General features: G+C 43.5%; 1 protein-coding gene across 3 annotated transcripts in view; it reads left to right on the forward strand.

Annotated features, from left to right (window-relative positions):
• The window catches only part of SESN3 (sestrin 3), a 303,306-nt gene that overhangs the window by 68,093 nt on the left and 208,148 nt on the right, over window positions 1-27,065 (forward strand). For all 3 annotated transcript variants that reach the window (XM_069202409.1, XM_069202410.1, XM_069202408.1), the window contains exon 2: window positions 18,151-18,216. In XM_069202409.1, the coding sequence (XP_069058510.1) occupies window positions 18,151-18,216 (66 nt within the window). The remainder of the gene's footprint in view (window positions 1-18,150; window positions 18,217-27,065) is intronic.

Raw genomic sequence — 27,065 nt, forward strand, 5'->3', positions numbered from 1 at the left:
TTTGAGACCAAAAACAGTTTTGCTTCTTTGCCAATGTTTGTTAGAATGGTGAGTGCCCAACACCTCCCCCAATAATAAAAATTTACAAAAACCATGTCAAAACGACACGCATTGACAAAACCAAAAAGCTGATCACCAATACTAGACCTATTGGCTTTAATTTTATGTTTCCCATAATCTTGTTGTGAGTGGTTACACTGATTTTCCATCATGAACATTGTTTGGAAATACTAGGGTGCATCAACAAATTTGACTAGAAATGGTGTCTAAAATTTTACAGCATCTTGTTTAGTAAAACTGTTTGTCGTAGTTACATTTTTTGTGAACATTTCCTTTTGAAAGCAAAGAATCATCAATCTTCCTTTCTAGCTTCTGCAAATATTAGCCTCTTACCATAGAGCATTCTGAGAGTTTTATACACAGCCTCATAGTGGTAAACTTTGCAAACGTGTGTACACATTGCTATGCTGGAACCTCTGTCAGTAGTGCAGCCTGAGCTTACACTTCCTTGGAGCACTCACCCTCATAATAAAGGCTTTGCGTTAATAAATCATAAATACAAGTTTGAACAGTATTAGCAAACGGACACAAAAATTACCTTAACTGCAGACAGTGCCCTCCCCTGATCCATCATGTGGTAGTGTAAACTGGTAGCCAAAGGGGTTGGGCCTACTTGTCACAAGGACAAAATAAGCATGAAAACATGTTGTCCTTGACCCCAAATAATATGTCCTGGGTGTCGGGCTATAGGAATTCCACACCCGTGCCTGTGACTGTTCACGTTGTTATGCACAGCACACTCAGTCTTGCACTACTTACTTCTTGAGTGGTCGAGTATGCAAAGCATGTGAATCTGTGAATCTACAGTGCTACACAATAGAAAAGATTGTTACAGGGTGACATTTTCCATTTGTCTCCTGTCCTGTTTGTTAACCTGAACCCCCCTGCCCCCCCCAAAAAAAAAAAAACACACACACACACACACACAAACTCTTTTCTCCCTTTTCTGCTGTCTTTATACGGTCACCAGTTTGACTTTATCTTTCCCTTGGTGTGATCTAATTGAACTCAACACTCACTGAAGAGCCATGGTAGCTACTGGACCCAGCGGGTAAGTCCCTACTTTGTGAATAGACGCCAATCACTTTCAGGTGTCGGTGTCCAGTCAATGTAGGTTGATCATCTCACAAGTCATCATAGACATTGTATCCAATCCTGAACTTTTCACCTACAAATCATTGTTTTTATGTGTCAGTCTGTATAATTCAATGGAAGCAAGGCCATACCACAACATCCAGGAAGCATTTGGTATTGACTGAAAGGTCAGGACTGGAAACAGTGTCTCTAATTACATGAATTGTGATGCTCACCCTAAATCAGTTGTGTGTGATTGCAAACCATTGATGCATTATATTGAGATGTTGGCGGTGGGACACCCTTTTAATTTCCCTTTATTGTTGTGAATAGCAACAATTTGGGAAATTAATATTGCATGTAGAAAAGATGTTTCAGACTCAGTGTGCTTTTGATACCTTGCCACTTGTGGTTTTATGGTCTCGAACCCTGTGTTTTTGTACATTGCAGGCTTTGTGGCTCCAACTAGCAGCAAAAAAATGACGAAGTAAGTTCTGGATTTTAAATAAATAAAAGGCCCCAAACTATGTTTCTGATGCTTTGTTCTTACACATTTTGGGTCCAATAAAAAAAAAACTTTACATGCAAAAACTTAAAATGATAGGCCTGTTCTAAAACACCGTGGCAATGTTCCTACCCAAATATTAAAGAAAAAAACGGTGGTTAAACACACTGGCTGTTATCGCCTGTTGATGCTGCCTGGGTGGCGCAATACATAACAGTCCTATCTTTGGATTACTATTGGGATTTTTAAAAACGTGCAGTGTTGTGTTTGCTGTAGTTGAATTAAAATTAGATGTAAAATAAGTTATTTGTTGCTTGATGGTGTTGGTTGCTGGGTATATTGAAAATGTGTTTGATTTTTTTTGTAGTTCATTCAGGTGCATTTATCATGTAAATTGTTCCAAACAAGAACAGTGATGAATTCGGAATGTAAACCTATACAAGGGTAGGACAATTATGCTTAGCGGGAACTACAGCCAATAATAAAGGATACCTACTTTCATCTAGCAATCGTACCTGCCCCCAGGCACTACCCCAGTTTGAATCTGGGTTCTCATCACTGCTTGCTCATGGTTCTCTCATTTGGGCGGACGTTTGCACCAACTATTCATTTCTAACATTGTGCTGATGAGTGCACCATGAGTTTTTACCAAGGTGATGGCTGTGGTAGCAATAATCAGAAGTCTTTGTATTCCCATACTTGATGGGCTTGTGTCAGTAGTGTTCCTTGCTCTTTTCACAAAATAATTTCAGCGTACCTTGGCATCAACTTGTGCTTAACGATCAACATGCAAACGTCCCATCCTGCCCTCACATAGAGGCCGACTTTCAGAGAAATGGTGCTAGACACAACCTGTAAGATGGCATTTCCTCCACGTAGAGGATTGCCCATATTTGGGATCCAATTCCAGTGTTTCTGGCTCAAACATAGATCCTGGCTCTTCAAGTTCTGCATGGTTAGCCCTCTTAGCCCATGCATCCTGCAGCTTCCGCACTACAGATTGCAAATGAGAAAACTGCAGTAGTGTCTGATGGAGCAGTGGCTCCACTATCAAGAGAGCCTTTCACCCTGAGTGCTGATTTTCAATTCTATCCTCCATCTATAGAAGTGGATGTGTCTGTACAATGTATCAGTGGGTTTTCATTTATGTCTTTCTCAATTGTAGGCTACCTAAGTTACGGACACCAGCTCTTTGGGCTGTGGCACTCATCGGGGTGACGCCATCATGGTGCAGAAATTATGATCCTCTCGCAGGTGCAGAGTCTGTACAAAAGTGTGTTGACACTGCTGGTGGGTGGTCTTGCCATGAAGGCTTTCCTACCTGTCATCTCAAGAGTGGCATTCAGTTTCCGTCAGACAGCACCACCACTGTCTTTTACATCAACGGCTAGGGCGGTGTTTGGTGAGGGGGTGGTCCTGCTCTTGCAGCAAATTGGCCAGGTCCCTCAACTCAGTTCCTAAATGCAGCGGCTACATGTGGAGATTCGGTATCAACCAGACTTCTGCTTATTGCCTCAGGTTGCAGACATCATGGTGATTGCCTCTAAAACCACAACATAATCCATTTATGCTTGCCATAGGAGCAAGTTTGTTTGTTGCTGTGATCAGATCTGAACCCATTTCAATCGAGCCTTTCCGATATTCCTTGCTGCTCATTGTCTCTTGCCCAACAGAGCATAGCAGTGGCTACTGTCCTCCAAGTGCCTTCCTCAGCAGCCTTCTTTGTTTAAATAACTACTAGTAGTGCGTTTTCTGAAAGATTTATTGTACTGTTTCCTCCCAATTTTTTAATTGTTACTCAGCCAGAGTTTAATCTTCTATTAGTGTTTCTTAGGGCATCCACATAGGAGCTACTACCGAGTTACCCCATTAGATTTTTTTACTTTGAAAAACGTTTTCTTAATGGAAGTGACTTTTTCCTGTAGGAATGGTAAACTCCCAACCCATCTCAATCTCTCTGCTGTTGAGTTTTTAATCAGGGTAAGCTGGTTCTATGCCTTGTCCATCTTTCTCTCCAGTTGGCATATCTGCTTTTCTAATGGTCCAGTCCACCAATGTTTCATCTTTCTTCCCTCCTCTTCACCTTACCAAATAGGAGGAGCAGCTACATTCACTGGACTCCAAGCACATAGAACACAGAGGATTTGACAGAGCATTTGACAGACTTGACGGACTTTATACGGGTTTCTGTGGAACCACGATGGGCAAAGTGGCAATCAAGCACACCATTCTAAACTTGATTGCCCTTTATAATAAAATCACCTGTGTATTGGCCAAGGAGACCCTCCAGCTGGCATTTGTGCCCACTTCACCAGGACCATTATTGTTTCCTCTACTCGTACAAGACGTATCCCGGTGGTTGGCATCTGACGAGCAGCCACACAGTCATCTTTACATGCTTTTGCTAAACGTTGCCTCACAGCTCAAGCCTGCATGGTTGGATACTTTGCTAGATCTGTGTTACATGATTTTCTTGGATAATCACCCATATTCCATCTTCCCTCCTGGAGGGTATTGTTTTGGGACTCATTCATAAGGTGAGCAATTTGTTTGAAAAATATCCTTCAGAAGAAAAACGGGTACTCTATCTTCCCACAGATTCCTCAATAGCCTCATTCCTACTTGGATTTATTAGAGCCTTTTATGCGATCCTGAGATATGCAAACATATTATGTATTGACTGTTGTTATTGAGGGGTGTAGAAAAATTACCAGTACTGACCCAAGCATAGCAGATGTGGTCAGATGCTGGGAAGGCGGTCTCGGGTCTCAGGTCGTATAGTGCCATCTGGTTGCACTGCAGATCTACTGCTAGGGAAAAGCATCCAAGTGCCATCTAATGCCTGGAAGATATTTATTAGATGAGGGCTATGGAGTCAAGTGTACTAAGCATTTTAAAGGTCGTAAATGATCCAATTTGGAGTTTAAAACCATTAAAATGTTTTTTTTAAATATTAATCCATTTTTAGGAGTTGGAAGTGTCTTTCTGACTCTTAAAATGGGATTGCAAATAGAGACATGTTCGGTATCTGGAAGGGGCATGTTGTAGGAGTCCTTTCCAAATAGAGAATCAGCATTTAATATACCCATGTTTTGGGACCGAAATCCAGTCACAAATCATTGATATTTTACCAATTCCTCAAAAGAGGTGATGATACATTTGCAAAAGGGAAGGTGTACCCTTTTGGACCTCTTCCCTTTGTGAATGTAAAAAGGTTTGTTGAACATAGGCACTGATCCACGGGACCACTGCTAACTCTTAAACAAAACAAAAAAGCTTTTATAAACTTTTAAATGCAGTTCCATTTCCTTCAAGGCTTTAAGGAAAAAAGGCAGTATTAAAAAAAGAAAAAAGTTGGCTTTATTGAAAGGTAATCACAGAGATGGTGGTCTACTGGCCTAGAGATGGTGGTCTATTGGCCTCAGCGGACTACCTTCCTTGTGATAGACTTCGGTCATGATAAGTCATAATATGCAAGCTACCTCATAAATATTCATGAGGTAGGTCACATTGCAACCCACTATGATTCAGATTTTTAGGAACTGATTTTTTAGTACATAGGTTGGTTCTGAAAAATCTTTACTGGTCACACAAATACTGACCGCAATTTGTGACTAGTATTTTGCGCCCAGATAATCATACATTTGACTCTTAATGTCCATGACAAATATCAATATTGAAGAGAAGCAAGTTTTTCCTTATGGTCCTCAGATTGGGAAAACAAACTTTAGGAAGGAAAGTGTTGCACATGAGCTACATGCAAAGCATTGTGAGAGTAAATGTAGGTAATTCTCATATTGCTTGAAGGGGATAATAGTGGCTTCTTTGTTTGTATGTAGGTCCAGATACAGAAGTTTATTCTTGCAGTCTAGACCTCTTGAGGAAAGAAAGGAGGCTGGGTCATCACTCGGAAACAAAACATCAGCACCAAAGAGAAACAGCATTAGCACTCAGTTTGCAGATATGTTTACAATCAGGAACAACGAGAACATTCTGTGCTTGGATGTTAAAGTAAAGGGAAGTTGAACTCTAGGTGCTGAGTGAAGCTTGTAACCTGAAGGCCGCCGGCTTTAATTTGCCCTCCTCTACTGCCAAATTGTGGAATTTCCCAGGATTTAGCATTGCCAATTATGTTGGTTGGAGTGGGACAAGCAATATTACCAGGGTTTAAATATGTTGTCAAAGAAAAAATTCCTTCTTGGGTATATGTGTAAGGTATATATTTAAAGGAAAATCCCCCCCTTACCTCACACACCCACTTTACCCCACTTCCTTGCTTGAGATTCAGAACATAGCATGTATAGAGCAACAGAGAAAACATATTTAAGCAAAAACCGTGTGATTATTTGTAACCTATCCCCTTTAAGGTAAATGAGTTTTAAACATTTATGATTCAGTTATGTCACTGTGCTGTCGGTGTGGGTCCAGATGAAGTGTTGGACGGCTAAGGCCATATTCCTGTGGCTTCGTCCCAGTTTGGCCCTGTTGGGACCAGGAAGCGACCTTGTGCTGGAGCCCAGTGCCTAGACTCGCCATATCACCTCCTTGGGTGCCCGCATCCTGTCCTTTCACATTTGAAATCACATACAACATTTCCAGATTTTAAGCCTCCAGATCTGGTAGCACCCACTGACCTGGAGTGCTCCTCTTCTAGTCCTTAATAAACCTGGTGCCTATAGTGCAGCTGTCTGTACGACACCCCCTCCAGTGGGTTTCTCCTCTGCAGCTCCTGCATGGACTCAAGAGCATATTCATTGGCGGGTCCCATTGCCGTGGGTTGCTTGACTTCCGTTCCTGGATTGACCCCTCAGAACGCAACAGTTTCTGGATCCTTAATGATTATTCCATTAGGTTACTTCTTGGCCACGATTCGATAAACCCCATGACCTAGATAATGACTGTTTGGAACCCCCCAGCAAGGATGCTACGGCTGGTTGTATGATACTTGTTTGATGCCCATTTCCATGGGTTGCTACTGACTCGAGTTTACACTATATTTAATGGAAGAGCATCTCCAACAGCAGCAGATTTATTCTTTAGGCTCTTCCTACTCTAGTGTACACTGCATGTCACAGACCACTCCAGAGGCTGCCAGTGTCTGCCATATGCACTACTGATTCACATTGTCCCCAAACATGATTGAAGCTTGTTGCGACATGGTTTGAGCAATCTCGCCATACACTCGTGACACAAAAGAACTTGCAGGATACGTCACACTGCGCTTGCACACTCTCTACCAACCCATACAGCAGCTCCCATGTTGGGGCATCCCAGCGCACACTCACGTTCACTTTAACTGCACGCCTGTGCGCCACAGCGACCCCTAGGAGCACAACTGTGGTCCTCAGGTGCCTGCTGTGCGTGAAACAGGGGCGGCAACGCTGTAAAGAGGCCAAGCAGTTTACTGTTGTTTGCAGCCATTTGATTGGGCTTTACAGCAAGAGGTAGTAAAATTAAACCCTACGTTGACATCTACTTTCGCCCTAAGTCGGGTGCATTTTCTTATCCCATTAGTCACTTATTTGATCTGTCAGCCATACATTTTATGTCATTTTAGCGGTATCACCTCTCTCCAGTCATATCCATGTTCACCATATTTTCCAATTTATTTTTATTAGTTTTGTTCTAAACAGGGATTAATACAGATCGGGGAAAACTCTTATCATTTTTGGGCACATATGTATGTCACTTGCATTACAGGAATTTAGAGAGGTGCAAATACTGCAAGCGAAAGGGATAAGGCCGTGTGGAGGAAGGTGGGGGTGGAGATCACTTGAAAACACCAACGATCTGCAGTCAGTCCTTACTAGAGATAGTAGGTTGTTGGGTGGGGAGATGTCCACTGGCCCTGGCGTGGGAAGTGTGAAGCACCTGTTGGCATGAGAGCCCCAGGTCAGGGTCTGAGGGGCTTTCAGGCGTGAGGAAAAGGCAGGGGTCCGCAGAGGTGGACACTTCAAGCAGGACTGGGGCCTTAAAGTTCCCTATCTAGCGGCAGGAAGGGAACGCAACTGTGGCCCATTGTGTCTGTCTGAATTTACATTTTCACCTTGATGCAATCCGTGCATATCTCACAAATGGTTCCTGTTATCAGTCCACCTCTCGCGGTGCCAGTCTGGCGGAATTTTCAATATCTTTATAGCTACCTAAGGTATATCCAGTTCAGAATCAATAGCTAGTGCTGTGTGACCTTGCCCTCCTGTTCCGCCCTTTGCAGCACACATTTTCACTTATCACAAGTTCGCAGTCACCCTGCAGGGCTCTGCACACGCTTTGGCATTCGTCTTTTCGCCAGTAACGTGCAAACACCTTTCGCCCCTGGTTCAAACTCCCAACATTGTTTAAGGGGAAGCCAAAACTTGTAAACATATTTAATATTTTTTTAAAAAACACAAAGAAACAAGCAAACATGGTCTGGAGCAGAATAGCCAGGAATCTCTAATTTGATGTTTGGTTTGGTTTCCGTTTAGTAGAGATAATGCCTAGTATACGTAGATAGGGAGATAGTACTGCATTCAACTTATTTCTGTCAGTGCGTTTACAAGCTCTATCCAAACTGTTAGTACCATCAGGCATGTCCACCACAGGTGTATGCATGTACTTGGGTACTTTGGTGTACACCGTTGGCTTCTTCTATTATTTGGTGTACTGTGTCAAGGCTTATGTTACTCTGTGCACACATTTGATCCGAATAATTATAAATCTGACCTTTCTGGGTAGTGATCTACATGAGCTGTATATTCTGAACGGTTGTTACCCAAAAATTGGTTCATCCACCTCTGCGTGCTACTTTACCTGCAGGCATCTCACTGCTCTTCATTCCCTGGATATACTTGTTTTATATCATTCCAATGTTAATTTGCCGCCCTCCACCAGCATCAATATTGCCTGATTTTATCACATGCACTTTTGGGTTCTTTGGAGGACTTTTGACCACGTCGTACAGATGCCTAAAGCTTCACGTTTGTATCAGAGACATTTTGTAGCTACAGCATTCAGCAAAGCGAAGCAGGGTGGATCACAAGCATTGTGCTATGTGCATGGACTTATGTATGTGTCTTGGTCTCAGATGCCTTCGTCTAGACCGAATACAGAGTAATAACATGTAAGCAGTGTCCCAGTTACTGATAACAGACGAATCAGAATCACGGCCTCTGATTAGTCTGGTTACCTAATTTGGCTCATTTCCCAAAATAACAAGGTATTTATGCTGCATAGTGTTTCTTAAAATCTGGTACTTATATTTTTATTTCATTTGTATTGCACTTACTACCCCTGGTGTGGCGTATGCTGGGCAGCCTGCTGCTCTGTAACCCAAGATTAGGGGTTATGCCATTGTTAAAGGTCTTTTGTTAGTTATTTGGATTAATCTTGTGTTTCCAAGCAAACCATTCACTTTACTCCAGTTTTTATGTGGTAGATTAAGTAGGAGTTTAGTGTGATCTTTAGTGGGAAAAGCGGGATATGTGACGTCATCCGTATGTTTTGTGGGGATAAACAAGAGTAGTTATTGCTAGGTTGCGGAGGTCTCACTTTCCACAAAGTGAGAAGGTGTAATCTTTGAAATGAGTTGTGAGCTATTAGCAGAAATGTATTAAAAGAGATGAAGGCAAACATTAATGTGACTTAGAAGGCTGTGCTCAGTGATAAGAAGCTGCAGGGAATAGAAGGCAAGGAATGAGAAATTTGAAAGGAGAAGCAGAGGTGACTATAAGAAGATTTGAGCAAGGATTCGTTTTTCTTGCTAGATTTTAGGAATATATAACAGAGTTTTTTGAGTAAGGGAGGGAGACTGTCGAAAGAAACCACAATATTTGCATGTGAAGATAATGCTTTGTTAAGTACGTTAATAGGTGCTAGAGCAAGGCGAACTCTCTGCCCACTGCCAGACCACCCCTTCAGCAAGGAAAGCTGATCAGCTCAGCATGTGAAAGCATAAAATGGCTGGACGCAAAAGCTAAAAGGCAGTTCTGCAAATGCTGGAGCGAATGTCTAGTGATGTTCATCACCAAGCGTGGCTCACAGTTGTATAAAGCACAGTGGGATCCCTATTGGATGCCCCTAGTTTGAGATTGCACGAAATGAATGGGGAGGGCAGTTTCCCAAGACAGTGGAAAGTTTTGCTTGCATTCTTGTGGATGTAGATACAGACACAGAGGTGAGAGGGTTCCTTTAAAAATTAAAGGAATACTTTGCTGGCAAGGGGCTGCGGGTTAAACTTTCTGAAGCAGCCCTTTGTCAGATTGCAGGGGCCGCAGATTCAGGTATGTAAGACGATGGGGACCCTTTAGGTGGGACCCTTTGTTCCCATGGTAATCGGAGTGTGATTGGAGCTAGGCATCCCTCTCCTTCAGAATGTACGGAAGAGAGCATCTAGCTGTTTGAAACATGTGTCTTGCATCTCCATGGGCACACTTTGCAAACATATACTGTTCTCCTGACTTTTATTATTTTTGAGTGATGTATATATTATTCAGAAACCAAGGGAATCTGAGACAGTAATTGACAGATATTTCCTGATGTACACCCCTGCTATCATAATGGTTCCTGCCTGATAGAATTGTCAAGTTATTCAAAGCAGACATGTCAGTTTCTGGCGTTGGGTATAAAACTGATTTCATCCGGTTCACCTGAAACCAAAATACCTTTCTCAATTTGCCAGTTGTTGCCCTCAGGACACCTCATATGCAATAGGATGTTATTTCAGATCCGTTGTTGGGGAATTCCAGTATAGGCGTAAAAACCTATTTGTTATGACCCTCACCATAGAATGGCACCAACCTTATGACTTGTTCCCTTAGGTCGGAACGGCTTAGTACCTCCTGCACGTATTTCCAGTCGATCAGGTCAATCATTATGTGTGTTTAAGCTTGTGATCACCCATCGAGTAGTCCAGGACCAACGGAGGTTGTCTAATGCTTCCTATAGTGTTATGAGCAGTGATAAAGCCTGCCAGATCATTGTTTACCTATATCCCAATAACTGAGCATCGCCTGCCTGCCAGTATTTGCCCCAGGATCATCTTATCAACATTTATCGTTGATAGTGGTTCATATGAGACGCATGCTAGTGAGTCTTCACCAGGCTCAGGCAGCATTACCACTTTATCCGCTCTCATTCAGGTAATAATTATTTGGGAGAAACCTCATCGTAGTACTGCAGCAAGGTAGACTCTGGCTGTTTCGTCTATGACAAGTAGTTTGTTTACAACTGCAGTGGCATCCGGCAGCGTTAGGAGCAAAAGGGGGGGGGCGGGCGGGACACACACACAAACACACACGTACCAAACATTCATTTTAAAAGATCGCGATCACACACACACATGCACCAAACATTCATTTTAAAAGATCGCGATCACACACACGCACATGCACCAAACATTCATTTTAAAAGATCGCGATCACACACGCACATGCACCAAACATTCATTTTAAAAGATCGCGATCACACACACGCACATGCACCAAACATTCATTTTAAAAGATCGCGATCACACACGCACATGCACCAAACATTCATTTTAAAAGATCGCGATCACACACACGCACATGCACCAAACATTCATTTTAAAAGATCGCGATCACACACACGCACATGCACCAAACATTCATTTTAAAAGATCGCGATCACACGCACATGCACCAAACATTCATTTTAAAAGATCGCGATCACACACGCACATGCACCAAACATTCATTTTAAAAGATCGCGATCACACACGCACATGCACCAAACATTCATTTTAAAAGATCGCGATCACACACACGCACATGCACCAAACATTCATTTTAAAAGATCGCGATCACACACACGCACATGCACCAAACATTCATTTTAAAAGATCGCAATCACACACACACATGCACCAAACATTCATTTTAAAAGATCGCGATCACACACACGCACATGCACCAAACATTCATTTTAAAAGATCGCACACACTAATTCTTTCACACACACATGCACGCACATCCATTAACAACACTCATAACACTGAAACATGCACGCGCGCACCAAACATTCAATTTAAAACATCACACACACACACACACACACACACACACACACACACTTACTTTCAGCATCCAGGTCCCAGGAGGGTTGGGACTGCTGCCTTCCCTCATTGGCTGAGCCTAGGTCAGCCAATGAGGGAAGGCAGCAGTCCCAGCCTCATCACAGAGTGGGATGGGTCAGTGAGACTGCTGACCCCACCCCACTCTGTGACGAAGTGTCACTAATTGACACCCGCCCTGGGAGCTCCAGGGCTTAGATCTGAAGCACCCAGGGAGAGCGTCAATTGGTGATGCTTTCCTCATCACCCGGGGGAGGGCCTCGAGGCACCTTTGCTGAGCCGAGGAGGTCACGCCCATAGGAGCTGTGACCTCCTCAGCCCAGGAAAGTTCAGCCCAGGCAGCCAGGAGTCTGCACGAATGGCGCATGTCTGCTCCTGGCTGCCCGAGCTGAACTTGGAGAGTGTCTGTCAGGCTGACCTTTGTTCAGCCTGACAGACACTCTTCATGAGGGGCAAAAGGTGGGGGGGGTGGCCCCTCCGCCCTAAAGGACGGTCCGCCACTGCACACCTGGGGTTTTATTAGTACTCCAGTCACTTATTGCCCATCAAATTTAATTTTTATTCATTTGATGATTCAGATCTTCTTTGATTTCTGCTTTGAGTTTGGAAAATCTAGTCTCATCTGAAAGATCGATTTTCTTTTCTGGGTCAGTGTGTTTTCTTTACAACTATAATTGAGCACAATACTCTGAAAAATGTAGACGGAGCGTATACACTGTCACCTGCTCTCTTTTGTTTCTTAAAGGCTTAACTTTTATCACTTGCTTTGTCCAGAAAAGCCAATAATTATACGATATATTTATTTAGTACAACATTGGTGGCGCTTTGGTCAGTGCAGCACAGAAATACTTCGCCATAATCAAGACGTGATTGGACTAAGACATTTAATGTTGACTGTTCGCTAAAGATCAATGAATTGAATGATTTTCCTCTATATTTTCCTTTGGAGAAAGCACATTGTGGCGACTTTAGTGACCTGGTTGAATAGGATAGTTTGGTGTTTAGAAGACTACCCAGGCAACACACAGATTTAGCTGGTGATAATCTGAGTCCAGAGAACCTTCTCTCAGATGGATACATTTCGACTGGCGAGAACCAGGCCTCCCCTAGTGGGATTCAGTTTTTAAAAGGGTTTTTGGACATCCACTACAGAGTCAGAGCTAGATATTTGGCAACAGGAGGAGGGTCCTGTGCCACTCCTGCTGCTAAGTGTCAATAGCCAATCTTCATGGCAAAGATGATAGAAGTTGTTCGCTTGGTTCCAAGGTAAAACCTTCCTCTCTGCTCTGTTCTTCCCAGATCTGTTTTTAAAAACCTGAAGGCCAAAGGGACAAAGAAGCGACGATTGGAGAACAACTCCAGCTTCTAAGATGAAAAACTGAAAGCAGAAAAACTTCTGAGGATTCACTGCCTACCAAGACCAGGAAAAGGATTCGAAGAAAAGCTGGGGAAGCAGCATTAGAGGACTCCAGTCCATAGCAATCAACCAGCACAGTGCCATGTTGTGACACAGAGCACCTCCTGAGCTCCTTATGTAGGAGATGTTAAGTATGGGCTGGAGTTAACATCGCAAATAAACAGGCTTTGGTGGATAAGAGTGGTTGTGTCCAAGTACCAGCAACTAATACTTTTTCCCCAACTTAGAAAATATGAAAAGGAGCGCAAAGAGTAAATTTCTAAGGATCTGGAGTTAGACCTCCCACACAAATCCTCAGGCATGGATGAAGGAACACCATTGCTGAGCTTTCAGTTGCATAACTGTGGAAGGAGGCCAGGCAGTCCATTCGCCAGACCCCATCCATGCAAAAGCAGCAGCAAACACCAGTGTTTCCTGATGCGACCCGAGTGAGAGAAAAAGCACAAGCCTGTGCGAGTGAGGGAAGTCTAAAAATGAGTTGGATGTTGTCTGTATACTTGTACACCTTTGCCCCGCGGAAGGAAGGAGTTTGGCAAGGGATCGCATTTAAAGATTGATTGAAAAGGAAGGGAACATAGTATTGATTCTTGAGGAGCACCACAGCTTAATGTCTGAGGCTAAAATGCAAAAGAAGGCTAGAAGACCATGTGAAATCTGTATCTAACAAATTAGTGGGGCCAAAACAGTGCTGGAAAGCCCGCCTCGCACTGATCATCTGTAATGCAAGATGGAATGACCATGGGGTCGAAAGCTGCTGAGAAATCTAATATTTCCATGGCTTAAACACCACTGAATCAACGAGATTGCAGACCACTCCAGCACAGATTATACAACCAGCTCCCTACTGTGGTCTCATCTAGGTCCTGCTTGGACTGAGTCTGATAGAGTATTATCAGCTTAAGATTGTAATTACCTCAGGTTCCTCTTTCAAAGTATTATATATAGCAAGCGGAACTTAGGGTGATAGTTTCTCAGGGCATCAGCTCTTAATGAAGGTCTTTTCAATAAAGGCTTCACCGAGGTGGATGTCATGCCGTGGGGACCATTGTGTTGTGCAGAGAGCTGTTAAACAGTTGCACCAGGATCATAGGGACAGACCGGTGAAGCTTTCTCATAAAACACTCCGGGCAGAGGTCTTTCAAAGAGCCGGACAGATACCAGTTATCTGCTCAAAACCTTCAGGAGTGCCTTCCCTTCCTTCTTCCTGGTGTTGTCCCATTGGCATACTGCCTATAATCATGCCTGCCCAGTCTGACCATATGCTTAAAGATGTTTTCCTTTTGCCAGGACTATCACATTAATCTTCCCAATGGACTAACTTTTATGTCTAGTGTCTTTCTTTATCTTTCTTTCCTTCCAGTCTTGCTACAGCTTCTGAGAGATTGTGTCTCACTCCGCACTTACTGTCCAGGTGCAACTTACCTGCTAAAATTCTTCCACAAACAAACAACTTGCTATGGCTGAGGACCGTCTTTGCTCACCACTGTTAGAAGTAGAGTTACACAGTGGCTTGCAAGCTTTACTAACAGGACCGTGGGGCCAGTTAGCCCTCTGGTCCAACAGAATGTAACGCCATCAGTCCTGGAACGCAAGGTTTCTGGCATTGTTGAAGCCGCAGACAGAAATTGAGCCATGTGTACATTTCTTTGGCACACTGGCATGAATTCTTCAGTGCAGCAGGCAACTTTCAGAACTTCCACAGACTATCTGCATGAATTGGGGAAGCGGTCATTGTATGGCATAGACCACCCAGTTAGTTGATCATTGCAAATCGAAGGTGCGCACTACCTATTAGCTAAGTCTCTCAGCACAGGTGTTGCCTTTGATACTTCACAATGGCATGATATTAGTTCTGTTTTAAACCTAGGTAAAGAAAACTATTTGCTTGAATACTCTGGCAAAGAGTTCCAAAGTATCGGACTCCCAGCTGAGAAAGCCCTGTCCCCACTGAACAATTGCTTTAACCGTGGACTGGAAAGCAGGTTTTTGTCCTGACTCGATGGCCAGTAAAGTGAAACGCAGTTGGTTAAGTAAACTGGAGCCAGGCTCTAAACATCTGCCTCGACTACCAAATATTTTTTCTTACCTTTTATAGTGAAGAAAGTAGGAGTTTTCATTTATTCAGTTCACACCACATTGGCGGTGAGGCCTAACAAAATCTCCAGGCTTCCCGCTTCCAGTTTGCAGAAAAGTGTATGTCACGCATCTCTTCCTGGACACATGTTGTCGCTCTAAGTGAAAAATGACAGAGCGCGCAGATGGTGTGTATGACTTGTGGCAGTAATGTGCATACTTCTTGGATTTTGGTTAGAATCCGCATGTGTAGCATTTTAAATCTACAATAAAGGTTCTAGGCCTTTAACTTTGTCATTGGACTTGTCAGCACAGGGACCAATATAATACGATTTTACCATAGGTGGCCCTTTTCTATCCAGATGTACCATTTAACGTTACTTTACATTGTATACAAAAGCATATTGTTTTGCAGAAGAGGGGGCTATGAAAAATATGCAACCAAAAATTATTTCATGTTTTACAACCAGGTGGGCCAATATACCTCCTTGAAATCCTTTCACATCACTGCTACTTTAAGGTCCTACTTAGACAGTGTTGTCGCATCAGAGTGATAATTACGTTTATTGGGAAATGACACAGTTATTCTTTTAAACAGATCACATGTGCTAGAGTCTGTTCAGAAGGCCACTGCTGCTGTGGGAGCCTTAACACCAGATGCCCCCTCACTCCCCGCCCCACACACACACACACACACTAGCAGCTAATGTGGAGGCCGCCAGTGTGCCTGAAGGGGTGCTAAGCTGGGTAACGCTGCAATGTTTATTAATTATTAAGGACCTTTTCTGTTTGCATGTCTACCGACAAAAACTCATAAACACCGTTGTAAGGGAATACTATTTCAGAGTAGATGAGTGAGAGCTGCATGTACAGTGACCGAGAAAGAATCAAGCAAAAGTAGAAAAAAACGACAGTTGTGGCAAATAGAGAGTTGCATTGAGAAAGGTAAGACATAAAATGTAAATAGGAGGATAAAAAAAAGATGGGGAAAAATAAAGAGAAAGGGACATTGGGTGAAAGGAAGCGAGATTAAAAAGTTGGACGGAAGAACGAAATGGTGGAATGTAGGAGAGAGTGAAACTCAAAGGGAAGAATGGCGGGTGGATGGTAAAAGGAATGGTAAAAAAATGAAGGGCAAAGGATAGACGGAAGGGTGGAAGGATGGACGGACGAATGAGTGAAAAGATGAAGGGTTGAAAGGATGGGTAGGGGAAAAGATTGATGGATGGAAAGTTACATGGGTGAAAGGAACTCTCCCTGGGAGACACGGGGTTCACTCTTGACTTTCCATCAGTGATTCTGAGTGTGGGATGTTTTAATTTTGTGGCTCCTCCCTTTGTCTAAGGCAAATGAAATGATAAACTAGTTTGAGCAACCCAATGAGAAGGTGCCTATCCATGGAGGGCCTTTTATGATGACTGGATTGTGTATTCAGTACCCCTATTCCTCCATCACTACAGAAGTGAGAAATGGCAGAAGTGCAGTCTTCTTTCTTTGTCTTTTAAAGGTGGCCATATGCTTTCTTCCCAATCACATGTTCTGCACACCTCCGGACCACATTTCGGAGATCTGCCTTGGGCAAGGTACGCTGGTGCCTCTCATTCTCCTTTCTGGGATTGACTTGAATGACGTTGGTGACTGTATTTGTCGAGCTGCATGTTGTGTTGGAGACTGGTACTGTATCCGGGCTAGCGGAGTGGTTGTCCTAGTGCATTTTAATGAAGAAATGTCTGTCTTCACAACCACTGCTGGTTCTCAGCATCAGATGAGCTGTCATGAAGGACAGCAATACAAGCCCAATTTCTCTGTCCACACCAACCTGCAACTTCACAGACTAGTTCACTCGCTCACTCAGTAATGACCTTCCTTCGCACAACACCATACCAGCAGCAGCCCAGCCCACCACACTGGAGCCCCCTTCCAGATTCTCACAAGATCCCTGCTCAGGAGGCCTGGTGCTCAGGGTGCTAGTGTTGATGCCTTCTGTAGAGAAATTCAGATATAATGCAATGTTCCTTCAGTGGGGTCCTAGCAACCTGTTTACTTGGCTCGTATTGCCCACCTCCCTTATGGTCTGTCAAGAGTCCAGTGAGTGGTTTCCACCTAAGCAGAGATACAAGTAAATTACTATAAAGCTCATGCCTCTTGGCTCCATAACTCACCTTAACTCAGCGAGTGATGTTTGGATAAGCGCACCACTCTGGTCATCATGCGCACCACAAATACACATTGGCCACCCCGCAACTCAACATTCTTCCACCCATGCACTTCCTACAGTAAAGCATGTGACCCATCCTCATATATATATCATCATATAGCGTTGTATTAATGCAAACACAGTGCAAACACTTAACTACTCATAGGGAGCACTGACTGCATCCAAGTGGTCCTTTGAGAGGCATGCAGAGCACCAGGGCATTACTGGTCCTCCTGGACTTGACTTTAATTTATTTTCCTCTGTGGCATCGACCGTGGTTAAATCACAAAGTCTGGATGCCAGGTTGTAGCTGGTGGTAGTTTATTCCTCACACTTTCGTCTGTAATCAATCTTCAGTATTGTTTACGATTTAAAATAGCATATGGATTCCAAACCAAAAAGGTTGCCCTTAGGGCCTTGAACTGGAAATGACTAGTGAATTAAAGGTTTAATTGATTTCTGCAGGACTCTCGGAAAAATGACGATTTGTGGGGAATTGAGCTCATGGGTGGATACTTGTTCAGAGTTTTTTTACAGCAGCACTTACTGAGCAAGGCACATTGGAAAACATTTACAACAACTCAAACATGCCCTTTTAGCCACTTAATGATTAAGCCTGGAGACAGAGGTGCACAGTTTCTAAAGTGAAGCAGAATGTCTTTATGGAATGCAGTCTTTTAAGATACAGTGCTTCATGCGTCACATGTAACGTGCCCTCGATGAACTTCTATTGAGCGATATTTGTTTTCTTCTAGGAGAGAAAAATCAGCGTCTCTCTGCCCATAACAGGAGGACCAAGTGCATTTATACCAGAAAAAGAGGTAACCACAATCTTTCTTTTCTGCTAGTCTAATGTACCTGTTTTGGTATTGTTTGCATTGCTCTATTTATGTTTGATTGGAAAACTTGCTTCAGGATTGGGAATTGGCAGAAATCACCACACCAGAGACTCTAAAAATACTGGTGCATGGAACAACACCGCGGTGGCTTGTGGGATGTCTCTGCTGCTGCTACGGGAATATGGGGTGCTTTGCTGAGCAACTCAGTAACCAGAAAAGTTCACTCAGTGATGCCTCACTTTAGGACCCACTTGATCCTGGGTGTTAGTTGCACACCCGGTAAATACCAATCTCCTCCAGTGTGGTATTTAGCAGGTGTGTGAATAATAAAACTTTCTGAGTTTGGGCCCTGGAATGGTGGATGGAACGACAGTGACCTGTTTTTTCCTCGTTGTGAGGTGCGTAAACTCTGAGCTTACTGTGTCTGCCCTAATGAATAGTGCAGTGGTTCCCAACCTTTTGACTTCTGTGGACCCCGACTTTATCATTCCTGGATCCCAAGGACCCCCACTGAATCACTATTGGAATCCGGGGACCCCCCCACAGAGTCAGTACTGAAAGCTGGGAATTTAAACTGTTAATATTATTTCATTTTCTAAGCAGTCGCGGACCCCCTGAGGAGGCTTTACGGACCCCCAGGGGTCCCCGGACCACAGGTTGGGAACCACTGGAATAGTGCATCTATTTCACATGGCAAAAATCAAGTGGGGGAAACTCATGGAGTGCATTAGTGTCTGATTACTGCCACAAGAAGACTGAATAGCAGCCAGGTGCAAGATCTCACACTTCGTTATGCCTGTGCTGTGGGTGCTTCAGACTGCAGACATCCGTAGTGCTACCTGCTCCATGAAGCACTACTTTACACAAATTCACTAAAACAGGCTCTGTTATCCCTTCCTGGCCATCAGATGGAAAGGGCATCTCTAGCATCAACATTTGAAGAACAGCATTCCTGTTTTGACTTTTCCTTCCATCTTATGTATGGGAAAATGAAACCATATTTATTTTTATTCTATTTGTCCACAGGTGATGGTGGGGTGTGTGCACACTGGAGTTGTCATGGCCTACAATGATATTGAAACGCATGCAAATAATGTTCCTTTCTGTAGTTTTGCATGTGGTCTCAAACCGCCTCCACAATATTCCTAAAATTTTTACATGAAAACGGACTTTGACTTAAAAATTCTGATTTTCTACTCTCCTTTTTCTTTTGAGTGACTGTCATATTCCTTTCCACCCTCTCTATGCTTCCTCTTTCCGAGCACAGTCTGCCACAGCAGAAGCTATAACCAGACATGTAAAAAAAAATCGGTGCGACCTCGATACCGGATAGTCCACTAAATGAGTGACCAACTCTGTTACAGAGTCAGTATTCTTAAGTGTAAGATACATAGCACCGTATGGCCATTCAAGCCACTATTTACCTGATGTTACAGCTGGCTCTATTTCTACCCACATGTTCTACCAAGCACCACTCAAAAAGTAAATGAACTTTGAAAAGTCATTACCTTTCCATCTATTTATCATCATTTTTTTGTATAAAGTTGAGTTGTATATCCTCTAAGGTATTAGAGACAGGTTGAGCTACTAATATAAGAAATAAAAAACATTTATAAAACTTATACTGAGCATTTCCTTAAAAAAAAAAAAAAAACGTTGTAATATCTTATAATGGACTTTCTTTCGAGATTTTTATTAACCGCATGAATACCCTCAATATTATTGTGCCTTAGTATGAAATCATTGAAAGCATTATCAAAATATGTGATAATTGCATTTTTCTAAATATACATTAATATTCTGCAAAATATGCATAATAATGATTTTACATCGGCCAATGCGAGTGACAATATAGGAGTTGAGTGCCACTGTGAAAATGATGTAATCAAAGACTCTATTTTCCTTCATTTGAACTAAAGCTGCTCTCCTAAAGAGTGAAAGAGGTAGAGGCTTCTATTTTGATAATAGCGTTTCAACTTGCACTAAAAGTGACTTAAAATTTAAATTCTAGATATCTTCTATTTTACCTGAAAATGTCCAAATAGCGCTTTGGTTGATTCATAGCACCCTCAGAGCCCTAGTAATAAGTTTATTGGGGTGGGAAGGCATTGGCATAATATAACTTCTGTTTTGGATTTATTGACTTTGTAGCTCCCCTAGAGTTTGAACACCAGGGAAAATTCCAAATACTCTGTTGTATTTTTGTATGGGGTTCATAAAAATAGCTTAAGACCTGGCTGTTCGAGGAGTAGCTATCTGCACGCAGCAACCATCCACTGTGCCTGGATACCCTTTGGGGTGATAAGCTGTGCTTTACAAATCCCTTCATTGATTGATTGAATAGCCAGCACAGCGGGTGCCAGAGCATACATTGGCACCATGACCGCTTTGTCCGATAGTGAGGGCCACTATGATGTATCAATAATAAAGGTTGCTAGGCAGTTAAATCTTATTTAAAGACAAGCAGGCTCTCCCATTGCCACCATGGGCACCAAAAAGACACCATGGCACCGCAAACAGCTGGAGCTAGAGCCAAGCACCTTGCCACCTCGCTGTCTTGCAGCCCCTCCATTTTACTTCCACCCTTGTTTCCTGGATTCACTTCAAGGGAAGCTTGGAGGCCAGAAGAATTGTCAGCGGGCTTCCAGAAAGCTCCATAGCAGCAGTTCCTGTATCGAAGGCCGCCAGGAGCTGAATGACTGGGACCTCTCACGCCGAGTTGGAAGGCAAGGTCAATCGCGAGAACAGAAAGCCTACAGGATTCGCAGGCGGAATTAAGTGCGTCCTCCATCCCCTGCAATTCATTAACCGCGCGAGTTGACCGTGGAGTTATTTTTTTATATAATCATAAATAAGAGATGTGTTTTGCCTTAAAAACTGAGAGGTTGCTGCATGACCAGCTAGGGCCTGGTTCAGTAAGCCTTGGTGCACAGTTTCACCTTGTGAGTTTATCCACAAAAGGATTTTCTTGCCACTAGTGATGATGCGAGCTTCCCTTGCTCTTCTCTAGAATGAAGCCAGGATACAAATAATTGCAGCCTATGCTCGAATTGACAAAAAAATGGTGGCATTAAAATTTGCAGTTTATGTTTTTAAAAATAACCAATAGTTTGGTCCATTTTATAGAAAAATAAACATTTACGAATTTAATATCTCTAAGACAATCCACTTATTATTGTGGTCAACCTTAAAAATACAGTCTGTTGCTGAATTTGGTATGATGCACTTTGTAGCATCCTGACACCTGTATGGATTGGAGTTTGCACTGTTAAATCAACTCTTGAATGAGTAAATCAAATGGAAAGGTTGCAGACAGCTCTCCAGACCCTCCAGAGACTACTGACTCTGGGGCCATATCATGACGGGCCATGGTGGCTCCACGTAAGACTGAGCGCCTGTTTTCAGTCGCCTGCCGTGTGTAAAGTGAATTCATTTAACCCGATAGTTCTTCGAGTTGGACCTTGGTTTTCAAACAGTGCAGCCGAGAAACGGCGAGCAAGGTTTGCCTCTTTCTGTTTGAAACGCAACTCCCAGTAACAACAGGTTAAAATAATGGACTTGACACACTGAAGACGCATGAAAGCAGTCGCTCGGCTCCGCGCTGAGCCAGCGCAGCCAATCATGATATGACCCCTGGTGGACGTTCGACAGGTGAGCATCTGGGCCCTGCGCAGCTCAGTCTTATCTGCTCCCCGCCTGCGTCATGCTTTTAAGAGCGTTTATAATCTGTCACGAGAACTGTGGGGCCTTCTTTACTTGCTGCATGGAGTTGCACCATTTAGCAACTTTTATTATTGCGATTTTTTTTTTTTACCGATGGGGAACACTGACTTTTTTTAAAAACAGGTTTTTGAATAATCCTATACACTTTTCTCTAATCCAGTGCGCTGCTGTCGAGTAAAATACCACAAACACATCCCTGATGTGTAGTCCTGCAGATAAAAAAAAAAACAGCGTTGGTCTCCCTTTGTTATCAGTCTTGGGGCGTTGAGGTGTTTTTACATTGTACCCTCACCAGTATTCGTTTTCCTGTCCTTTCTGTATTTAAGTCAAATGTTTGTGCTGCGGTGGTTTTTACTAATTAGCAAATAGAGTGCAAAGCAAGCCCTTCCGCATTCAAGAATCCTAAAGAGGACTCTTCGTTTGAAATTCCAGTTCACCAGTTATAAAAGGTTTCGCACTAGATCCTGTTGCACGTATATGGATTTTTGGATGGCGGGAAGTTACTGTCGAGAACGCTACAGAATAGTGTGTACTTGCAAAATAGAGGCCAGTTCACAAAAACATCTGAATATGGCAAGTAGTGATACAAAACTGCTCTTTTACGCACTCTTGGGTGCCTTTGCGAATCTCCATCTGAATGTGGGTAGTAGTAATGCCTGCTCTTTTACACACTCTTGCATGCCTTTGCGAATTTCCATTTTAATATAGCCAGTAGTAATACTGGATTACTGTTTTACGCACTCTTGCATGGCCTTGTGAATCGGCATATGGGAAGTAGTAATGCTGGCCTGCTCTTTTACACACTCTTGAATGCCTTTGAATGTGCATCTGTATATAGCCAGTAGTAATACTGGATTACTGTTTTACGCACTCTTGCATGGCCTTGTGAATCTGCATATGGGAAGTAGTAATGCTGGCCTGCTCTTTTACGCACTCTTTCATGCCTTTGTGAATCTGCATCTGCGAAGTAGTTATACTGGCCTGCTCTTTTACGCACTCTTGCATGCCTTTGAATCTGCATCTGAATAAGGAAAGTAGTAATACTGGATCACTCTTTTACACACTCTTGCATGCCTTTGGGAATTTGCATCTGAATATGGAAGTAGTAATACTGGATCACTCTTTTACGCACTCGTGCATGCCTTTGCGAATTGGCACCAAAACCTACAGTTCTCTTTTCGTAAATAAGCGAAAATGGTACAGTCCTTTCTGGCTGTAGTAATTGTAAACGGATATTCCCATTTTGTGTGTTTGGCAACAATTCAGAAAGGCATGTAGGAGTACGTAAATGAGAAAAACTTCACAGACTCTACAGCGCATTTTTGAACGGGCGCCAGGAGTTATTAGGTCTCAAACGAGACACGTTTGTTTCATTTGGAGTTCTTATTTCCCAGTGGTGTTTGCTTTCATGCTCCTATATTTTACGAACGCCCAGATGCAGCAACATGGTGCAGTAGAAATCATTTGTAACCGGCCAAGTGGGATATTATTCATCAGCAAAGGGAGGGAGAGGCCTGAACAGAGATCCTGCTTAAAACACATGATGTTGGATTCGTTTAAACCAGGGGTTGCCAATGGCAGTCTTTGAAGGTCGGAGCCAGATGACATTTTCAGTATATTTTCAAGAGAAAAATGTATGTGCAATGGATTTATATGGAACTTATTTGTGCAGTCGATGTTCATCTTGATCCTCTGTCAAGACCAGCTCCGGACACATGTTTTAATCCCTGGAAAGTCCTGTAGGTGTTGATGGGAATCTAATGCGCCCCGCAGTGAGTCAAAAAAACAGGCACATTTTTAAATGGCAAATTAAAGCATCCCGTCTAATGAAGGGGTGGTGTGCTGAGAGTTGCTGTTGACAATACGTCATAACTTTCCCTCCCAAGGTCAGGGTTCTTCAGAATACTGGACCGGGAGAAGCGCCTTTTGTTTCCAGAAACGCATTGATGAAATAACAGCAGCGCGAAGTGATTGTGGAGCCGGTGACTCACTCTGGCAACGCAGACACAGCTCAGCCCTGCGAGCAGGCCTGTTGGAGGTATTTTCATGCAAACACAGTAATTCATGGCGCAAAGAGCGGTATTTTACTCCTCCGACTAAATCACAGCGAATAAATAGGTACCGCGCAGAGCGCAGTGGCATAAAACCTACCAAGCGCACAGTTGGATAGTTGATTACAATACAGATTAACAACATTTATTAACAAAAATAGAACGATAATATGACCTTTATTGTAATGATTAAGGAATTGAGTATAGTGCTGCGTCCACTGTGTCTGGTAGTACAGACACCTCCTGAGTTTGAAGGAATGCAGGGTGTTACAAGTTACCTACTCTTCTCTGGGGGTGCTGACTACATTAATGTCTGTTTTTTGTAAAAGTGCTTTTAAGCAGCGGTCAGTGGCATCAAAGCTTTGGGGTGTAGGATAGTGCTTTGCAGAACCTGGTGATGAAGAGCCTGGTAGTCCATCCGGGAATGTTGGGGTGTAACATGGACACCCTCCATCGAATATGCGCCAAAGGTTGACAAAGGCTAAGAATAGAATTCAGGTCACCAACAGAGAAGAAGGCATGTTGATCACGGACGACTTGTTACCTAAGGGGCAGACTGGTCAGGAGAGCAATCTAAACGCATTAGCATCTTTACAGACTTCCTTAATCTACAGCCAGATGGCTTACTTTTTCATCTTATTGCCCAGTAGCAAAACCTCAATCCTAAACCTGCTATACCGAATTCTCTGAGAATGTGGATGCTTCTGAATCACAGAATGATTCATAAAGACATGTGAATGCTGTCATACTAATGGCCCAGAATGTGCGTTGGAGATCACAAGGATGTCTGGTTGCACTTCATGTTTTCCCACCAGTATCCGCTCTTCTTCCAGGGGCACAGGGCTCAGGGTTTCTCTGCTCCTCAACTCTGCAAGCTGCATTTATGGAAAAGGAACTATCCTGAAACCTTCTCTTAGGACTGCTAGCTTATGCAGTGCATTGAGAGGGAAAGGGTGCTGCATGCATTGTGGTTGGTGCCAGGTGGATATGGGCGTATTTCGTGTGGCACTGAAAAACTCCAGTTTGTGCCAGCATATAGGGAAAGATTAAACCATGCGTTCAGTCTCTTGTTCCTTTTTAAGGTCTCGCCTGAGACAGTGCATGCGCTGTTTACAAGACATTTTGTTTACTCACAGGAGCTTAGAATTGCAAATTCAGAATACAACGTCCTAATATAAAGTAGTGTTTATTCTTCTCAGGATGAGCTCCAAAAATAACTGTGAATGATGAGACAACATAAGAGCCACACGTGTTTCACCCTTTCTCGGCACTCAGGCATGGGGCTTTCTCAAGGCGAGGTATTGCAGTAAACTGTGGTCCGGAAAATTCAATGACGAGGCAGAGCTATATTGGCAGATGTTAGAAATGGGTTCTTTGGTTGGCAGTCAGGTTACCCCCTGTCCAAGCGAGGACCCTCACTCTAGTCAGGGTAAAGGAGAATCACCCTCAGCTAACCCCCGCTCACCCCCCTTGGTAGCTTGGCACGAGCAGGCAGGCTTAACTTCAGAGTGCTAGGTGTAAAGTATTTGTACCAACACACACAGTAACTCAATGAAAACACTACAAAATAACACAACACAGGTTTAGAAAAATAGAAAATATTTATCTAAACAAAACAAGACCAAAACGACAAAAATCCAATATACACAAGCCAAGTTATTAATTTTAAAAGCAAAAGAGTCTTAAATCCTTTAGAGAAGAGGTAAAACACTGTTGGCGTTGAAAAGTACCTGGGTAGCATGAAAATAACACGCACAGGCGAGTGTGCGTTGAAAAAGGTAAGCAGTGCGCCGATTTCTCATTCGCAAGCGAGACCGTGTGTCGTTTTTCCTTCTCCAGGTGAATTGGCGTGCGTTGTTTTTCCTCCCCACAGGGTGCAATGAGTCGATCCGGGCAGCACTTGGGTCCGGGCAGGCATTGCAACGTTTTGCCATGTCCAGCAAGGTTTGCATCCAAAATCCTGCTGCATGGTATCAGCAAAACCGCACAATGTGGGTTGCGACGTTAACAGCCTCCGTCAGCGGGTGTTACGCGTCGATCTTCCAGCTCCGTGCATTGATTTTCCAGCCGCAATGCCGGTGGAGCGTCGATTTCTGCCGCGAAGCCGGCAGCGCGCCGTTTTTCAGCCACGTCTCAGAAGGTGCGTCAGATTTTCCCCGCACGACTGTCTGTGCGTGGATTTCTTCCTCTTAGGCTGCCAGCTTCACCTTTCAAGGCCACGGAACTGGATAGTTTACCCCTTGGCAAGGCAGGAGTCTCAGCAGTGTGTCCAGGTGCTGGCAGGAGAAGTCTTTGATGGCCCTGTGACTCCAACAACAGGAGGCAAACTCAGGACAAGCCCTTGGAGATTTCTTCACAAGCAGGAAGGCACCCAAAGTACAGTCTTTGTCCTCTTGCACAGACAGAAGCAGCAACTTCAGAATAGCTCCACAAAACACAAAGGGCATGGCAGCACTTCTCAGCTCTTCTCCAGGCAGAGGTTCCTCTTGATGTCCAGAAGTGATCTAAAGTCTGTGGTTTGGGGTGCTCTTCTTATACCTATCTTGGCCTTTGAAGTAGGCTTACTTCAAAGGAATATCTCTCTTGTTTGTAAAATCCTGCCTTGCCGAGACCAGGCCCCAGACACACACCAGGGGGTTGGAGACTGCATTGTGTGACGGCATGCACAGCCCTTTCAGGTGTAAGTGACCACTCCTCGCCTCCCTCCTAGCACAGATGACTCACCAGGATATGCAGGCTACACCCCAGTTCCCTTTGTGTCACTGTCTAGAGAGAGGTACAAACAGCCCAACTGTCAAACTGACCCAGACAGGGAATCCACAAACAGGAAGAGTCGCAGAATGGTTTAAGCAAGGAAATGCCCACTTTCTAAAAGTGGCATTTTCAAAAACACAATCTTAAAACCAACTTTACTAAAAGATGTATTTTTAAATTGTGAGCTCAGAGACCCCAAACTCCACATGTCTATCTGCTCCCAAAGGGAATCTACGCTTTAATCATTTTTAAAGGTAGCCCTCGTGTTAACCTATGAGACAGATAGGACTTGCATCAGTGAAA

This window comes from Pleurodeles waltl, chromosome 8 (assembly GCF_031143425.1).
Source record: "Pleurodeles waltl isolate 20211129_DDA chromosome 8, aPleWal1.hap1.20221129, whole genome shotgun sequence".
In the NCBI taxonomy this organism is placed as follows: Eukaryota; Metazoa; Chordata; class Amphibia; order Caudata; family Salamandridae; genus Pleurodeles; species Pleurodeles waltl.